The sequence below is a fragment of the Coptis chinensis genome, chromosome 2, assembly GCF_015680905.1.
Source record: "Coptis chinensis isolate HL-2020 chromosome 2, ASM1568090v1, whole genome shotgun sequence".
Taxonomy (NCBI): Eukaryota; Viridiplantae; Streptophyta; class Magnoliopsida; order Ranunculales; family Ranunculaceae; genus Coptis; species Coptis chinensis.
The window spans coordinates 100,629,975-100,647,500 of NC_141457.1; the positions used below are offsets into that span (position 1 = coordinate 100,629,975).

At 35.3% G+C, this 17,526-nt stretch overlaps 1 protein-coding gene and 1 long non-coding RNA gene across 2 annotated transcripts; both read left to right on the plus strand.

Annotated features, from left to right (window-relative positions):
- Nucleotides 1–8,433: 8,433 nt before the first annotated feature.
- Nucleotides 8,434–10,533, plus strand: LOC147519638 (uncharacterized). Its single transcript, XR_015214267.1, has 3 exons — nt 8,434–8,839; nt 9,130–9,185; nt 10,462–10,533. It is a non-coding gene; the product is annotated as an uncharacterized LOC147519638 (long non-coding RNA).
- Nucleotides 10,534–13,091: 2,558 nt separating this feature from the next.
- LOC147519639 (small ribosomal subunit protein uS9) lies at nt 13,092–13,748 on the plus strand. Its single transcript, XM_086591207.1, has one exon. The coding sequence runs from the start codon at nt 13,142–13,144 to the stop codon at nt 13,586–13,588; it is 447 nt and encodes a 148-aa protein (XP_086447333.1). The 5' UTR covers nt 13,092–13,141; the 3' UTR covers nt 13,589–13,748.
- Nucleotides 13,749–17,526: the final 3,778 nt, after the last annotated feature.

Here is a 17,526-nt window from a genome sequence, read left to right on the forward strand (position 1 = left end):
ATTCCAAAGTGCCAAAAACCTGAAACTCTATACCATTTCCGTCCAATCAGCCTGTGCAAATGTGCAATGTTAGCTTAAGAATACTCACAAAAGTCCTCGCAAACCACATTAAACTGCTTTTGGAGAACTTCATCTCGCCATCCCAAAGTGCTTTTGTAAAAGGAAGACAGGTTTTCGACAACATTGTCCTTGCCCATGAAATTATCCGCACTATGAAAAGGAAAAAAGGTGCAGTTGGATGCATGACTATTAAGCTAGATCTAAGCAAAGCCTTTGACAAAATTGAATGAGATTTTCTTCTAGAAACTATGGAAGCACTTGGTTTTTGTGAAAAGTGGAGGAAATGGATAAAACAGTATATCTCCACCACTTCTCTCTCTTTCAAGTTTAATGGATCACCCACAGGCTTTCTTAAGCCATAAATAGGTATCAGACAATGAGACCCCCTATCATCTTTTTTGTTTATAATCTGCATGGAAGTCCTCTCGCGACTACTCACCAATGCCGAAAAAGAGAAGCGTCTCCACGGAATAAAAAACAGTAGAAGTGATACCCCATATCTCACCTACTCTTTGTCGATGACAGTTTTATATTCAAAGCAAAGCAAATATAGCTAAAACACATGTCCTAAAAGATATCCTTGAAACTTTTAAAAATGTATCGGGACAGGAGATCAATTTTCAGAAATCAAGTATCTTCTTCACCATAATACTCATCACCGACATCGTATTGTCAAAAGAATCCTCAAGATTGGGAAGACCATTACCTATGCCAAATATTTGGGAGCTCCTCTAGTTATGAGAAGGAAAAACAAAATTGATTTTGAAAAAGTTTTAGAGAGAGTTACCCAAAGAATGGAAGGGTGGAGAGCAAAACTTCTTTCTCAAGCTAGAAAACTTATGCTCTATGTTGCATGGACACGGACGTGGACATTGACACGAACACGCAACACAAATGCGGCGGCTCGATTATATCTCATAAAGGTAGGTCGCGGACGTGGTAATGAATTAATATTTATAATTTTATTTTATATAAATTGAACATTAAAAACTAAATAAAATGTATCAACATTCATAAATTCTAAACTATTAAATATAAATAACCACAAAATTAAGTTTAATATTTCCTAATCAAACTTTAAAAACATGTCATAAGTCTTAACAAAACAAAAAATGAAAAAATTAAGTTTTTTAATATTATTTTGATTTTTTTTTTGGGTCAAAATCCGTGTCCGGACCATGTTGATCGCGTCTTGATCGTGTTGACCGCGTCCGATGCGTGTCCATGTCCGCGTCCAACGCGTGTCTGACGCGGACACAACCCATTGGTAGATGCGTCCGTGCTTTAGAGATTACACTCATAAAAGTCGTAACCTTGGAAATTCCCTCGTACATCATGTCGATTTTTCCCTTGCCAGTTTCAATCCAAGAATTTTTTGGATTCCGTAAACTCGAATTTCTTTTGGGGACAAACATACAATAACACAAATAAGGTGCATTACACTTCTTGGAACAAGATTTGTCAGCCAAAGTCGTGCGGTGGACTAGGAGTTCGACTTGCTTCACATCACAACACTGCTCTATAAGCAAAATTACTCTAGTGAATAATCAAAAAGCATGACAAACCATGGGCCGCTAGTATCTTGAAGAAGTATGCATGTGGAAATTCAATGGTTAGAGCTACATGCCCAAAAGGTGCCTCGAAGATATGAAAATACATTATCAAAGCAATGGATGATATCCTTGATAGGGTTATATACTAAAAGCATTACTTTTGTAATAACTCTAATTCTTTATATTTTGAATGAGAATCATATAGACAAATGTTATATATATTATATATGTTATTAGTTATATGCATGTGTCTAATACTTTATGTTATAGATGATATGGTGTGTGGTGACACACAGAAGATCATATCATTAGTACCTTATAAAGTATAAGTAAACGTTCACAACCTAAATGGATTTGGACAAACCATTGGTACGGTTGTAGTATAATCTGGTATTAGTCTATCTTGACTATAGGATTACACTAGTACACTTTATGTGTATTGAATAGGACCAAGTGAGGTTGTTTTCTCTTTATACGTACTATATAAGATAACAAACGCCTCTGTTATTATGGATGTTTGTCCTCTTAATCCGGATATAATAACGGGCACTTACGTGCATTGTACATTACTTTAAATCATCAATAAGTGAGATTCATTTGTGAATCAACAAACTCGATGGATTGGATAATGACATTGTATGTAAGGTGTGATGTTGATTATAGAAGGAATCCGTGACCCGCATGAAGTCGGGTTGATGATGTCCCCTTGAAGAGCTCATAAAGATTGTCATGTAAACCCTGCAGGTGGATTTATTCCGACATGACAATGAGGTTGAGTGGTACTACTCAAGGACATAAGAAGTTGATTGATGTAGTTGTCAGTAACTTGACTTAATCAATGGGCATTCAATATCTTAAACATGGGGAGATCAACAAGCATATAATATGGAGCCCATAAACGCTGACACATAATTTGGGATTAGGGCGGTAGTGCAACAATGGCCTTTAGTGAATAAGTCATTTGTTGACGGATTTGGGCTGTGTGTTCTGGGTGAACATGGGAAGCCCAAGCCCGTCAGGAAGCCCAACCCTAATTTCTCCTCGTGGTCCCTGTTGTAGCCTATAAAAACAAACCCTTCTCTCCTGGCCGAAATACACTATTCATTGGTTGAAAAAGAGAGGCAAGAAAAGTAGATCTGAATTCGTTTCTAGCTTTGTAAGTGAGATAGGCCAAGAGAGAAAGAAGGGTTGGTAGATCGTTGCCCACACAACGTCTAATCTATTGATAGGAATACAACAAAAGATCAAGAGGTTGTTGATTTCATAGATATTGGATTCTCAGAGTTATCTTAGCTGATCTACATGTATGATTTTCTATCCAAAATCGTGAGAACCCATTAATTCCACTGCGCATGGTTTTCACGGTCTGTAGAAATTTACATTCTAAAATAACGGTTCCTACAATCCTCCCCCAACTTTACTGGCATATTGGAACAGGAAAAACATTGACATATGGCTAGATCCTTGGATACCAACCTTACCAAGTAGAAAACCAATAGAGCCTCCGCCACACGTAAGCTCGCTCAGCGAGTGGAAGACCTCATGGACAATGGAACTTGAACTTGGAAAATAACCGCTCTACACAACATCTTTCTCCCGGATATTGTGACAGAAATCATGAAAATACCTGTCACACCCCAAATTTCTAGACAATATTTAAAACAATTATATTTAATTATTTGGAAACCTGGGGTGAAACAAAATCCAAAACCCTGTTATCAAACACGATATATACAAAACTGAAATCAAAATAAAACTAAAAGGAACAATCCTTAAATCACATTATTAAACTACAAAGAAACTAACCAACTCTATTACATCTGTCTCAAAACAAAATTGTACCCTTTAGAAAATCTTAAACCAGAAAACTCCAAGAGCAACTCCAAATCCGGTCTTTATTTATCTGACTCCACCATCTATGTTCCCAAGAACACACCCACATTGCAAAACAAAGCAAACATGGGGATTGACAAATTGAATTCTTTGGTATGAGTAGACTAACTACAAAATATATATAATAATTTTCAAATTAATAAATATAACATTACCAACCATTTCAACATGGAAGACAATATAATATAGTTCCATTTTCTAAAACGGCGTATAGTTTCTTCCCAAGTAAGATTTCACCCCCAATATACAAATTCCAAGAATCTCATATAATAGTACTCATCATTCCCACTTTTCAAAATAACTCACAACATAAATACCACTTACATTCCATTTATTAAATGCACATATGATAACCTAATTAAATATGAGTTTGGTATACCTTATCTTTAAGCCAACACGTCGTCTTAGGGTAGGATATTTACGTCCCTGTAGAAAAGATTAATAGATCTTACCCTCCTGAAAAACAGAGTTAGACATCACAATAAAATGATTTATCCCAACCAGTCAAATTTTCATTCATAACCAAACCTCATTTAAGACATTTAAGTCTAATTGATATAACCTGGTTCGTCCCGCATATTCGGGGAATACCACTTATCATAATACCTATATTAAGGGTAGTCATTCATATGACACCATTATGTTATAAAGTTTATGCGTGCATAACCATAGATCTTAGACTATCACAAGTCATTAATATTTTCGTAATAACATATCAAGTTATAGTCATTTTGCAATCAGATAGAAATCACAATCATTTACTAATATTATTCACAGTCACACTTCACATCCATAACATCACACAATTCATATACTTTTACTTAAAAACCACTCGTCTACTTATGAGAACAGGAAAATATCACACCCAAGGAGTACATTCATCCCTTGTCAGTATCAAATCATACAAACCACGTATATATTTCTCATAAGAAATCATATGCATCACATGCAATAACTCTATCACACGTAAAAATCAATATTTTACTTTACTTATTAATTATCTTGTTGACTTATTTATTAAAAGACACAACCCAACCTTTAGTTCCTACTCCACAATTTGCACTACACATATTTGCCAAATAACACATATCTGTGTGCCTCACTCACACCGAGTGCCACTACAAGACATATGTCCCAAGCGGGATATCGCCTCCAAAAAACATACTTTCATTTTGTAAACTCGCAACTTGTGAGTCACAGCCATCTCTGGGATTCCATACACATAATCACAAAGCCTCCTTTGGGCATAACAAATTATCAGGTCATTCATGACACATTCAATGAATACCTTGGGTCATTCCCACCACATTCAAGGAATACCCATCATAACACTAACGGGCCATTCATGGCATATTCAATGAATGCCATGAGTCATTCCCGCCACATTCAAGGAATGCCCAAACCTACATTCTCGTACATTCAAGGAATACGACCAACCCGCAAGGCGAATACCTTAGTTCCTTTCTAGGGCAGTCCAAACTATTGGGTCATTCATGACACATTCAATGAATACCCGGGTCATTCATGGCATATTCAATGAATACTCATCTATAACATGACATCACAAGTCATAATATCTCATTACCAAATCCTGAGGCGTGAAGAGTTCTAAAGATGTGGGCGACACATTAAAACATTATTATCACTTATAATTATACTAGCATTACTCATGTCAAAACAGACCACACATGCAAAGAGTCATTTTTGCGCGTCAAGGCAAATCAAACACTTAAATATCATTGAATGTAAACAGACTTATAATCAAACAAATACAATTTACATAACCACACTCATATACACAATATCGTAAGCAAATAGTTCATTAGCCCAAATTCAAGTCCACACACACTAATGTCCAAAACAGATCCACATATACTAAAGTCTCAAAACAACTTCTATCTCACACATATATATTTATGTAGTCTCAAAACAACAGTAATTTCTAACACAATCACATAGTTATCACATAAACTAATATATATATTATAGATATAGTGGCTGCACTTTTGTTCAAAGCTGCCTACGTATCCAAATCTTTCATGATTTGAATCAAGCTTTCATAGTTCTTAACCAATTCTCCAAATATTTTAATAATCACGATAAAAGAAAACATATAGATATCTTTTTATTCCACACCAATATTTCCACAATAGTAAGAATATATCGAAAGTATAATAACCACTAACCATCTAATGCCATCATGTAACCACCCAACTATATCTATTTTAAACTTTAGCTAATTCTAACAACTTTGTTAATCCGTGCCTTGACAGACAACCCACCATTGGATCTGCCTAAACTTTGTATATGTCATTTAAGTGGATATCAAGAATTTACGGATTTAAATTTGAGGTCAATCCGATAATAGGTTGACCTCCATCTAAGCAGAAACAAAGGATTGCGCCCATCAGTTTTCTGGTATAGTTTCTACTACGACCAGTCCCACTAATGGAAGCCTCGACAGATATCAAGCCGTTCGATAAATCTAAAACTCTAATATGGAAGACTATAATGTGTTAGGAAACTATGGATTAAATTTCATACAAATCCGTGTACGGAAAGGTCACCATCTAAGCAGAAACAAAAGGCTGCGCATTGTAGTTTTTCTAGTGTAGAAACACTACGGCCTATCACGCTTATGCACACCTCGACAGAAATCCAACCGTTGGATCTGTCTAAAGTTTTAATATGCCAGACTACAATGTCTTATAAAACTACAGATTAAATATGAAGTCAATCCAGTAATAATTTGATCTCCATCTAGTAAGAAACTTCTAACTGTGCAGTGTAGTTTTTCAGGTCACCCTTTTTCAATTCATCTTATTCTCAAATATTCCTAGTTAATATAAGTAACCAAACCTTAACAAAATTTAAGAGGAGAAATCCAGCACGCAAAAGATAAGTGTATTAATACATACGAAATTATCCAACAGAAAACCAATGTGGAAATTACCCATTATATTTTAATTGTTAACCTTGACACCATATCAAACAACACTTGCATCATCCATTCTAACCGATCTTTTGTCAAACCACAAGACATTAATAATTATGATAATAGATCGTAGAAGCGATTATATATTAAAAAGAAATAAAAAGAAAAATCCACTCACTTGTGATACGCTCCTATTGCCAGCAAATTCCCAGCAAGAAACCTCCATTTTATTCTTTTTGTAAAACTCTCTCTCTCCACTGTTTAAAACTCTCCGTGTAAACATTTTTTTTTCCCCAAAAACTCTTTAAAAATAGGGAATGGGGTTTATCCTCTTTACCCTATCTCTTTCTAATCTTTTTTATTTTTTATTTTTATCTATTATTATTATTATTATTTAACTTTATATATATTTAATTAAAAAAGAGAATAAAAATAGGGGTGTTAAAATACCGCTCAGTCACAACGAGCATGTTGACTCCATAAGATGGATGAGGGAAAAGATGGTGAACTAACAGTGAAGTCGGTGTACAAGTATCTAAGCAAAAACACAGAAAACAACAACAACCACAATCCAAATTTTTGGAATCATTCATGGAACCTGGACACATCAGAAAGAGTAAAGCTCTTTTTCTGGAAAACCATTTGCAACAACCTTCCCACAAGGGAAAACCTATGGAATAGAAATATAATCCCTTCTGGAATTTGTCGCGTTAAAATAACCAGGTGGAATCTACTACTCATGCACTCTTTCACTGCAATTTGCTCAGACATGTCTCGTATGCTTCTAACCTTTCCATTAGGACAAACCACTGGAATCAAGATGCTACCCTTATAACATTTATTATCACCACCATTATCGCTAGAATCAAAAATAAAACTGAGATAAGAGACACTCTAAGTATTCTTGCTTCTATCATGTTCTCAATATGGATCAGTAGTAATCCGTAGAGCTTCAACCTTCATCAAATCACTAACAAGAAAGAACCTTATGCTAAAAGCAATTACATAAAGAGTTGGCCCAAGATAGAAAATGACTGTCACTACCTCACAACAGATGCCTCTTGGAATAGTAACACTAACCAGGTAAGTCTCGGTTTTTCTATATGGAATAACTTTGGATATTGTATTAGTGCAGGACATGACAGAACCAGTGCCAATGACCTAGAAGAGGCAGAGGCACGAGCCATCCGAGGAGGAGTAGACTTGTGTTGACGTTTGCGCCTCGACGTGCATCATTTTGACGGACTGCAAACACCTAGTTGAAGTCCTCGAGCAAAAATGAACCAATTTATATTGGGGAGCTAGATCAGTAGCATATGATATTTACTATATATAGTATCTCTTTGTTTGATCGTTATAATTTCTTTTACATTTGCAGAGACTCGAACATTATTGCTCATGTACTCGCGGTTAGGGGACAACAAGCCCCTCCGCATTTTACTTTGAACCCTGCTACGGTAAGGTCGTTGATTAGTTTATGTATGGATGTAAGGAATGTAAGATGCTCTACCTAGAGAAACTTAGGGGGTGTTTGGATCCTATTTATTTATTGCTAAAAAGTGTTTATTAGTGAAAAAACATTTTTTGAAAAAATAAATGTGTTTGGTTTCTATTTAAAAAATAGTTTTTCATCCAAAAACACTTTTGGTCCCAAAACTTGTTTTATGATAATTAGGTAAAACTTGTTTTTAAGTTAAAAACTATTTTTCTTTGAAGGAAACACTTTTAGAGCTAAAGGCAAATGAACTCCCGGATGTTTTAGACTTTAGTGATTTATGCCAATATGCCAAAAAATATATCGGAGAAACATAGTGTGAAATCTGATTTGATAAAATAGCTTTTAAGAAAAGTCACAACCAAACATGTTTATTGAAAAACTGTTTTTAGAATAAATACTTTTTCATAAAAGTGTTTTTTAAGAAAAAATACTTTTTTGAAAAAATGAGAACCAAACACCCATATATTTATATATGAGTTTAAAAGTTATCTATATAACAAATTAGGGAAGAGTTGGGCACGATCCGACGGTCCAAACACCTTCTCAGCATTTCACTCTGTTTATGACCTGGCCGAATCTAAGGGTATTTGCTGGTATGTCTCTTTAGTTACCGCAAACCGGCACATATTATCGCGATTTCCTCCAACTAAACTAACGCCTCCCCAGTTTTCTTTTCTCATCACTCCAACACTCCAACGCCTCCCCAGTTTTCTTTTCTCCAAACAAACCCCTCATCACTCCAACACTCTAAATTACTGGGATTACTGAGATTGAAAGCAAAGTGCGCCTTGATTGAGATTGAACTGCACAAAGGATATGGTAAGAAAAAAAATCGGCCTTTCGACTACACTACAACTACGTATTAAATTTGGAGATGGAGATACTTCTCACCTCGATGAGGTAAATTAGTTGAGCATAAGACTGCTCTTTTTTGTTTTTAATAATTTCCTACTTTGTTTTATTGGTTTATCAAAAAAAATCGTCTGTGATTATATCATACCCTCGCTATGAGGGAAAGAACGTGACAACTGTATCGATATCAGTTATTTACACTATGAATATCTGAGACCACCACCTAAGTATATGTTTAAGCATTGTTAGGATTTTCTTTTTTCCAAGTTCTCTTCCAACTTACTTTTCTCTTAGATCGATTAGTAACTATTTCTTTTTCTAACGTGGTCACCAAACAGGAGCTATTTTTGGATAAGGTTCCTGGGCAGACCTCGGTTCTTTTGGATTCACAAAAGTGAGCTTTTTTACCATATAATTTGAGAAAGCTACTTTTACACACAAATAATAACTACTAAAATATGTAGTTTAACCTCTGGTGGTTTTTTATGGTCATGCTATAGTCTATTATCTTAGTGACTAGCAGCAATTTTAGATTCTTTAATCTGAGATTCAAACATTGAATTGAGAGCCTTGATTTGGTGGTTACTGCACTGTTTGGTTTGATTTGGTGGTTTAGTTGGCATCGGTTACTACACTGTTTGGTTTGATTTGGTGGTTCCAAAGAATCGTGTGCGCCTTGACTGAGATCATATTTCTGATTAGTTTTGGTTTGGTACAAACCAAGCTCGTGAGAAGCATAGAGTTATGTTCTGAAAAGATTATAGCTAGGGTTTTTCTCTCCCCTTTCCTAATGCATGGTCCCTTCATAATTTATATAAGCTCCATTGTGTGATTGTTGCATGGCAGTTTGCCTTCCATATAGGTTTGAAGTATTTCAAAATTGTTAGAACATTGTTCCTGGGTTTTATCGTAGAGGTTGATCTATGAGTTTAAAGATGCGGTGACAATGGTATCTTATCGATTAAATCTATCTCGTAGATTGTCTTCTCAAATGGATTATAGCTTATCAAAGATTTTTTCTCCATCTAGCATATAGAAGTCAAAATTCCCCGAAAGTGTATAATTTATAGGTGTATTTAACTGGCCTGGTGTATGTGTGCTAACTTTGAGAGTCATTACTACGATAGCTAACGGGTTAAAGGGTACCATTTTAGATATGCATTACGTTATGGCACGAAAAATCGGGCTTATATTTTTTATGTGCTCACATTTAAGTTAATACCCCCTCGAAATTTGCCTTGGAAGCAAAAATGCCTCTTACTCAAGCTAGACCGCCCTATGAGTCCATTATCTCAACTTAGAGGGTAAAAGTTTGGATATACTCTTTTATTAGTAAATAAAAATCCTCCCTTTATATTTAGAGATATTAGTCACAAAAGCTTTGTTTAGGCTTTACTTAACAAAGCTCTCACAAGAAATCTCCCCGATAATCTTGACGGAATCCCATTGTCTCCTATAAATTTTTTGGGATAATTATCACAAGGTCGGGCCCCATCACTTCTTGATTGCAAATGGTGGAAAAGACCTACCCGACAACGATGTTTACTCTATTCCTCCTCTTGACTCGATGATGCTCCATATATTCCCACTTAGTTGATTTCCTTTTCGCTTTGTTTTCGTAAGTGGACACTTTTGTTCTGTACTTAATGTCTTTCGTAACATATGAACAGGCACATGACTACATCTTTGGATATGTTTACTCAAGTCATGGGATCGCACAAAAGTCACTCATTTTGGGGCCTTTAAGTTTTTTCTTATTTCTAACCAACGTTTATTTAATATTTTCATAATTTGAAAACATGCAAATTATTTTATGCTCTATATGTTTAATCCTTTACGGACACCCACGCAATTCTCAAAGTTTTCTTTTTATTTTAATATATTTAACCTAACCGAGTAAAAGACAAAGGAGTATTTCATCAAACAAACGAAGCCAAACCATGAAACACTTTTGTAAAGGAGGACTTCTTCACTTGGAATCCAACTGGTCTGTTTGGTCTCATTTTCAATTATACGTAAGTTTTTAATGTAAAATGGTTAGTTCCTAACTTTTACTCCTACAAAGTGATTTATTTATTTATTATTATTATGATTTCTTTTCAAAATTGTCTGCTGCCAACCCATGTAAATTCTACTTAGAAGGTATTGCTTATTACCATGTCTATTCTTTCTCCCTCTCCCACGATGCTAACATGCTAAGGAACTGCAGATTCTTCTGTGCAATTGAACCCTTTATGAGACTGAGACCAGCCTGGGCAAGTAGAGTCCATGATCTCTTCAAACCAGATGGAGAACTCATTATACTAATGTTTTCGGTAAATCATTTTCTAACATTTTATTAGCTTTCTTTTCTGGATGTCAAGTTGACGATCGCATTGGTGGAATAACTATGCCGACTTTAATCGAATTTTCATGGCAGGTGATAGTGCAGGGGCTACTATCGCGCATAATATGGTGGTTCAAGCTGCACGTTTTGATTTAAATTAAATTAGAAGTTTAACGGTATTGTTTTAGTCGTCCATCCTTATTTCCTTGGTAGTGTTGGGTGTTTTAGTTTTAGGGAGATTGATTGCTCATTATTGGCAAGAAGCATTTTTATGGGACACCGTGTTGAATTCTGCATATAAGATTAGGGTTTATGCGAAAGTTTTGGAGAGAGATTTAGATAGAAAAGTGGGAATGGTGTTTCTACCGGTGATATTGCCTGACGATGTTCCTGATATTTGCGCTCTTCTCAATGTGAGTCTACTACTCTAAAAAAGTTTATTTATAGAATGCAGTCTTTTCATTTATAATTAAACAATGTCTGTTATTGTCACTTTACGATAGAATGAACTGTCGATTATGTTTTGACTATTCGTAATCATTGAATTCAACAACTACATAATGTTATATTGGACTATAAAGCTACAATTTGTTATATAGAAAACCAATTAAATCTTAAGGAGACATGGATTTATTAGGGAAGCTATGGACTGCTGTTTGTCCTACAATAAGTGGGCTCAATGATCCGTTTGTCAATCCGGTTAAATATCCACATTTTATATTTTATGAAGTTGCCATGCAAAAAACTATTGGTGTGTGATGTCACCTAGCTTTATTTGAAAAAATGTATCTGTTAGCAAAGCTCTAATGCATCCCATCTTTGAACAAGTCCTCGGAACGATTTTCTTTCTTGACATGCGGTATCAAAAAAAAAACACACACACAAGGGGAGGAATTTTTGCTGATTCATATTTTCCGTATTACAAGGTGGGAAGCGCTTAGCTCCTGTTGGTCTTGGCGATGATGATCAATGCATTGAGGATGACTTTACAAAGATGGTATTTGAAGAACTCAATCAACTTTTTGATGATTCTAAATGGATCAATTCTTTTCAAATTGTGTTAACAAAATTTTCTTATCCCGATTGTTGATGTGCTAGGTGGGAATTGGTGTGGCGTTTAATTGGATAAATTGACTTTGGATGAAGATGACACTACAAGTGTTTCCACGCCGTATTGCTGTATTAGAATATTGGGTTGTATTTCATGACATTTCGGATATGATAGATAAGAATAGTAAGGCAAATGGTCACACAACTCGATATTCATCATCCATGCGCTATAATCACTTTTTTTTTGGATTTCAAGATTATTCCGACAATCATTGTCTCGTTGTAAATCAATGTTGTTATTTTCTGTGTCGAATATTGTACTATTGTTTGAAAGTTTGGTACATTGAGTTTTCCGGGAATGTTTTGTTTTTTAGAAAAAAATGTTGCTGCAATTTTCTTTTTTCATTAATTTGGCTTTGCTACTATTTAACTCTTCTCATGACAACACACATATTATGAATGAGACTTTCATGGTCTCTTTTTGTGTTTTTAATGTTTCTATTTCATGTATTTTTGGGAGTTTAAGGATTCAATATTCAAGAAAAACAGGTAGGCTATGCCCAAATACAAAAACAAAACATACATTTATTTTTGTCAACGTCAAATTCTATATGATTTTTTTTCATGATCTGAGCTAAAAAAATAATTTCCATTGTTATTGAGCGTTGGCTTTAGCTTGGTGTTGATATGTTTTGTTGCTTAAAGACACCTTTGCGCCGAAGGCGCCCGTATCTGTGCCGTACGGCACGGGCAAACCCTAGTAATTAACAACTCACATCATATCATTACACCTGAAATTTTATTTTTCCTCTAGAGCCGGACCGGACACAGAATAAAAAAAAAATAGACCGAATCCAATTAAAGCCCACAATGGCAAAGAAGTAATTGACGTCTAAACCCTAACACCCTATATAAAAAGAACTTTCATTTCAATTTAGGGTTCTGAGTGTAGACAAAAACAAAGTGAAGAAAGTATGACGACTCCTGCTCCAACGAAGGTTGAATCCGTCCAATGTTTCGGCCGCAAGAAAACTGCAGTAGCCGTAACCCACTGCAAACGTGGACGCGGTCTGATCAAGATCAATGGCTCACCCATCGAACTGGTCGAACCTGAAATTCTGAAATTCAAAGCTATTGAACCCATGTTGTTATTGGGCCGTCACCGTTTCGCAGGTGTGGATATGAGGATTAGAGTACGTGGCGGTGGGCATACGTCACAGATCTATGCTATACGTCAGAGTATAGCAAAGGCATTGGTTGCTTTTTATCAGAAGTATGTTGATGAACAACAGAAGAAAGAGATTAAGGACATTTTGGTTAGGTATGATAGGACTTTACTTGTTGCTGATCCCAGGAGGTGTGAGCCTAAGAAGTTTGGTGGTCGTGGTGCTCGTGCTCGTTTCCAGAAGTCTTATCGTTAATCGCTTTCATTTGCACTGGAGAAAGGTGGTTCTGTTTATTGTTTTTTTTTTTTATGGGTTTAAAAGTGTTTCTTGAGAGATATTTGGTATATTGAGCTAAGATGCTACTTTCTTTAATATGATTTAACTGGGCATGGTAATCATGTTAAGTTCTACTTTAGTTTTTGGAATGATTTGTTGATTGCATTTGTGTTTTTTTCAGTTTGGTTGTTTGCTAGGTTTATTTTCCATAAAATGTAGTGCGAATTTGGATTCTGTAATGTGTCTCAATGCTTAATTACATATAATCCATAATGTTATTAAATGTCACTATTTAGTACATTGAGAACGATAAACTTGTATTTGCGAGTGGCACTTTGCTCTATATACTAGTCGAAAGATAATGTTAATCAAAATTATTGACTTGTTTAAGAGTGGTAAGACCCAATTCAGCTTAAGGTAGCTTGTAGAGTTGTAGTAGTAATCATAAACTAATTCCTTTTTCTGTATGGAGCTAATTTTGGTGAATGTGGAGATCAGCTAAAACTGAAGAATTTCCTAGGTTATCTCTCATCCGCTCCCCACTTTTAACAGCCTTGATGGATTTAACAACGAGGTTGGTAATTTCATTAATTTGGTAAAACTTTGAAAAGGCAATTCATGGATGAAATAATTTGTGGGGTCACCTTCAGGAAGTAGAGACACAGTAGACTTTCTCTTCTTTTAGGTGCGAGTCAAGATAGTTTATTTTGGATTTAAAAAAAAAAAAATTGTACTCATATTGGTTATCAACTGGGTAATCCATTGTTCTAGTCTGCCCTTCATAGGCAAAAAGCAGATCTGGATTTTTTTTCTAATATTTTGAACAGTAGAAAGTAGCTTGTATGCTTTGTGCATTTATTTTGTAACTTTTTTTTTGGTCGAGTGTTCTCCTTTTTAGTCTCTTTAGTATGCATTTTTAAATTTATAATAATGGGAATACCAGGTGGTTATTTCTATAATGTTTTAATGCAGAATCTCTTGATCTGAAATAATTGCTGTGGATACTCCTTAAACTTCTTAATTTTGTCCAGAGTGTTCTGATTTTTAGTTTTTGAAGATATTACATTTCTTCCCCGGTTGTGAATGTATCCTGTTCGCAACTTGTTTCTCTTTTCCTTTTTCTTCACTGACCAATGTCTATAACTGTCTAAATTTCTAGGCTCTTTTTTATTTTGGTTCTAGAATTTAACCAATACTGGGTTAGTTAAACCAGTTCTCACAGTAGACTCTGTTGTTTATACCACACAAATAAAAGTTTAATTCCATGGCGTAAATTGACTATAGCTCTCTTTTGTCCGAAATGTTTCTTCTAGGTTTCTAGTTTCCGTACTGGTAATAGGTGCAACATAGATTTAGAAGTGAATAGATTTCTGGAATGGTCAAGTTGGTGTCATAAATATTTGGAACTGTGGCTATATTATAGGATTGACTGTACATTGTGAGTGCGCTAACAAACATCCAGGACTTGTCTTAGGCCTCTGAACTCAAATGTAAATGATTAATTGCACTTCTGTTCTACGCTGTGAAATTCTGAATGTTTAGCTGTGGTTTTCCCACTAACTTGCAAGGTCGTTTTGTGATATAATTTTGGCAAAGTTCTTACTTTAATTTGTTTGTCTTGTTCACCCTCAGGCCTGGTATATCTTATTCTTTCTGGTAAATACTCGTGATTTAACCCTTAACTAGTAAAGGTTATCACTGCCCGGTTCTTGGGGTGTATCTGCTTCTTGATTGTTGATATAATTAAGTTTCAGGCCTTGGTGTATGTTATTATTTTAGATTGTTGATTCACTTGATATGATTAAGAAACTGATTTTTTTTTGGGATAAAGAAGCGGTAGTATCTGCTTCTATATTGTTGTATTTTTGAATTGGTCCAGACATCTAATTCAGTAACTTCAATTGAAGAGGGTGCTCTGTGCCTGTAACAACCCCACCCCAGCTCATTTAGAAATGAGTCCTGTTCCTCTATAACCGGGTACAGAGATGAATCTCTGTAACCGTGTTATTGCACCGTTGGATGGTCTCAAAATATACACATTTGTCTCGAAATACAGACCTCGACCTCGACCTCGACATCTGTGTGTTCACTGTGTTGTGTATCTTGGCACAGATTTAGCGGTGCAATAACACAGTTACAGAGATTGAATCTCTGTACCTGGTTATAGAGGAACCGGACTCCTTGAACACAGCTAAAGCCTGTAATAATCCTCCATAGCTCATTTGGGAATTCTAAAGTTTAAAACGCCTACCCATATATCATTAACCCCTCATCCACCAATATCTAGATTGCTAAAAAATTTGGGGATTTTTTCTAATTAACCCCCGTGTTTTGATTTAACACCCCATTTTTAAAATCATTTGACTTAGCCTTCCAATCCAAATTAAAATTTTACATTATGCCAATACAAGACACAATTAAAGGTTAAAATTTTACATTATGCCAATACAACAAGACACAATTAAAGGTAAAAGCTAATTCATACACACAATAAATATATAAAATTTTATAATTCCATGTTTTATGTTTTTTGTAAAGATATAACAATAATAATAATAATAATAATAATAAATAATATGTTCTCTTTAAGAAAAAAGTTTTGTGCACTAATTACAAGATAGGAATTTATTTTTTGTGTTGATTTGGGGTTAGTGTGGATGATACATAAACCTGTTTTGAAATTTATCACATTGTTTTTTGTTTGGTAGTAGAAATTTATTTTCATAGTTTTTTTTTTTTTCCTCAAACATTTTCATATTATTTAAACTAAACGGGGCGTTGAAATACCCATACAGTCGAAAAAAAGATCTTTACATATGATATCTGGAGGTCTATCGTGCCAGCTCATGTGACGAGCTAAAGAAATGCCATACTGTGCCAGTGTGTCAGCTGTTGCATTTCCTTCTCTGTATATGTGGATGATGGATATGTTTTCGAACAAGGAGAAAAGTTGGCGAATATCCTCAATGATCCCACCTGCCTCCCATGGACTATCCCTGTCTTCTCCCTTAATGCACTTGATCTAGACCTAGTCTCATGGCCAACGCTTCTGCTAGGAAAGATGTTCCGACAGGGACGTAATCCACTGATGCAACAATAAAACCCCCGTCGTAGTTCCTTAATACACAACCCATACCTGCAGGGCCTGGATTTCCGTGACTCGCACCATCAATGTTTAGAGTTACGTATGGGGCTGAATGAGGCTTCCAGCAGAGATGATGGAGTTGTTTCGGACTCTTGGGTTTAAGGAGTAGTGACTGGGCATCCTTTGTGTTTCTCCAGAAAACAAGACTAGCTTTGATTTTGCCTTGAGGAGTGACCCTTTTTTGTTCAAAAATCATTTCATTTCTGCTCTTCCAGATGTTCCAGCAGATGATTACAAAGAGTTCCATAGCAAAGGGTATATCTCTGTGTTGATTTTTCAATAATTGTTGAGTCTTTGATATCCATCTCTGCGGTGTGTCATTGAAGGGTGCGTTAACAATTTGGGGGATTGGGCTGAGTTTCCATATTGTCTGAGTGAAAGGGCATTCTTTGAACAGGTGTTGTGAGGTATTTGGGTAGCTTTGAACATAGTTGATGAGGTATCTGGAGTGAAAGGGCATTCTTTGAACATAGTTGATGAAGAAGAAAGACAATGTTGTTAATAAATAAAATATTAATTTGGAGAGACTAAGTCAAATGATTTTTAAAAAATGGAAGTTAAATCAAAATGCTATATAGTTTTGTGGGTTTAAATAAAAAAAAACCTAAAAAAATTTGCGCGAGATGTATGAATTTTAATTACATGAGCCACTCATACCAAAGATGCGTGTGTATTTAATGGCAGAAATACTGAATCCAAAGGCCTATAATCACCTGCGCACTGAAGACATGCTCATAAAAAAAAAACCCCCAAAAAAGTTTTGTATGTAGAA

What these genes read in the sequence shown, in the direction of transcription:
- LOC147519639 (XM_086591207.1), top strand. Translation starts at nt 13,142, where the DNA reads ATGACGACTCCTGCTCCAACGAAGGTTGAATCCGTCCAATGTTTCGGC.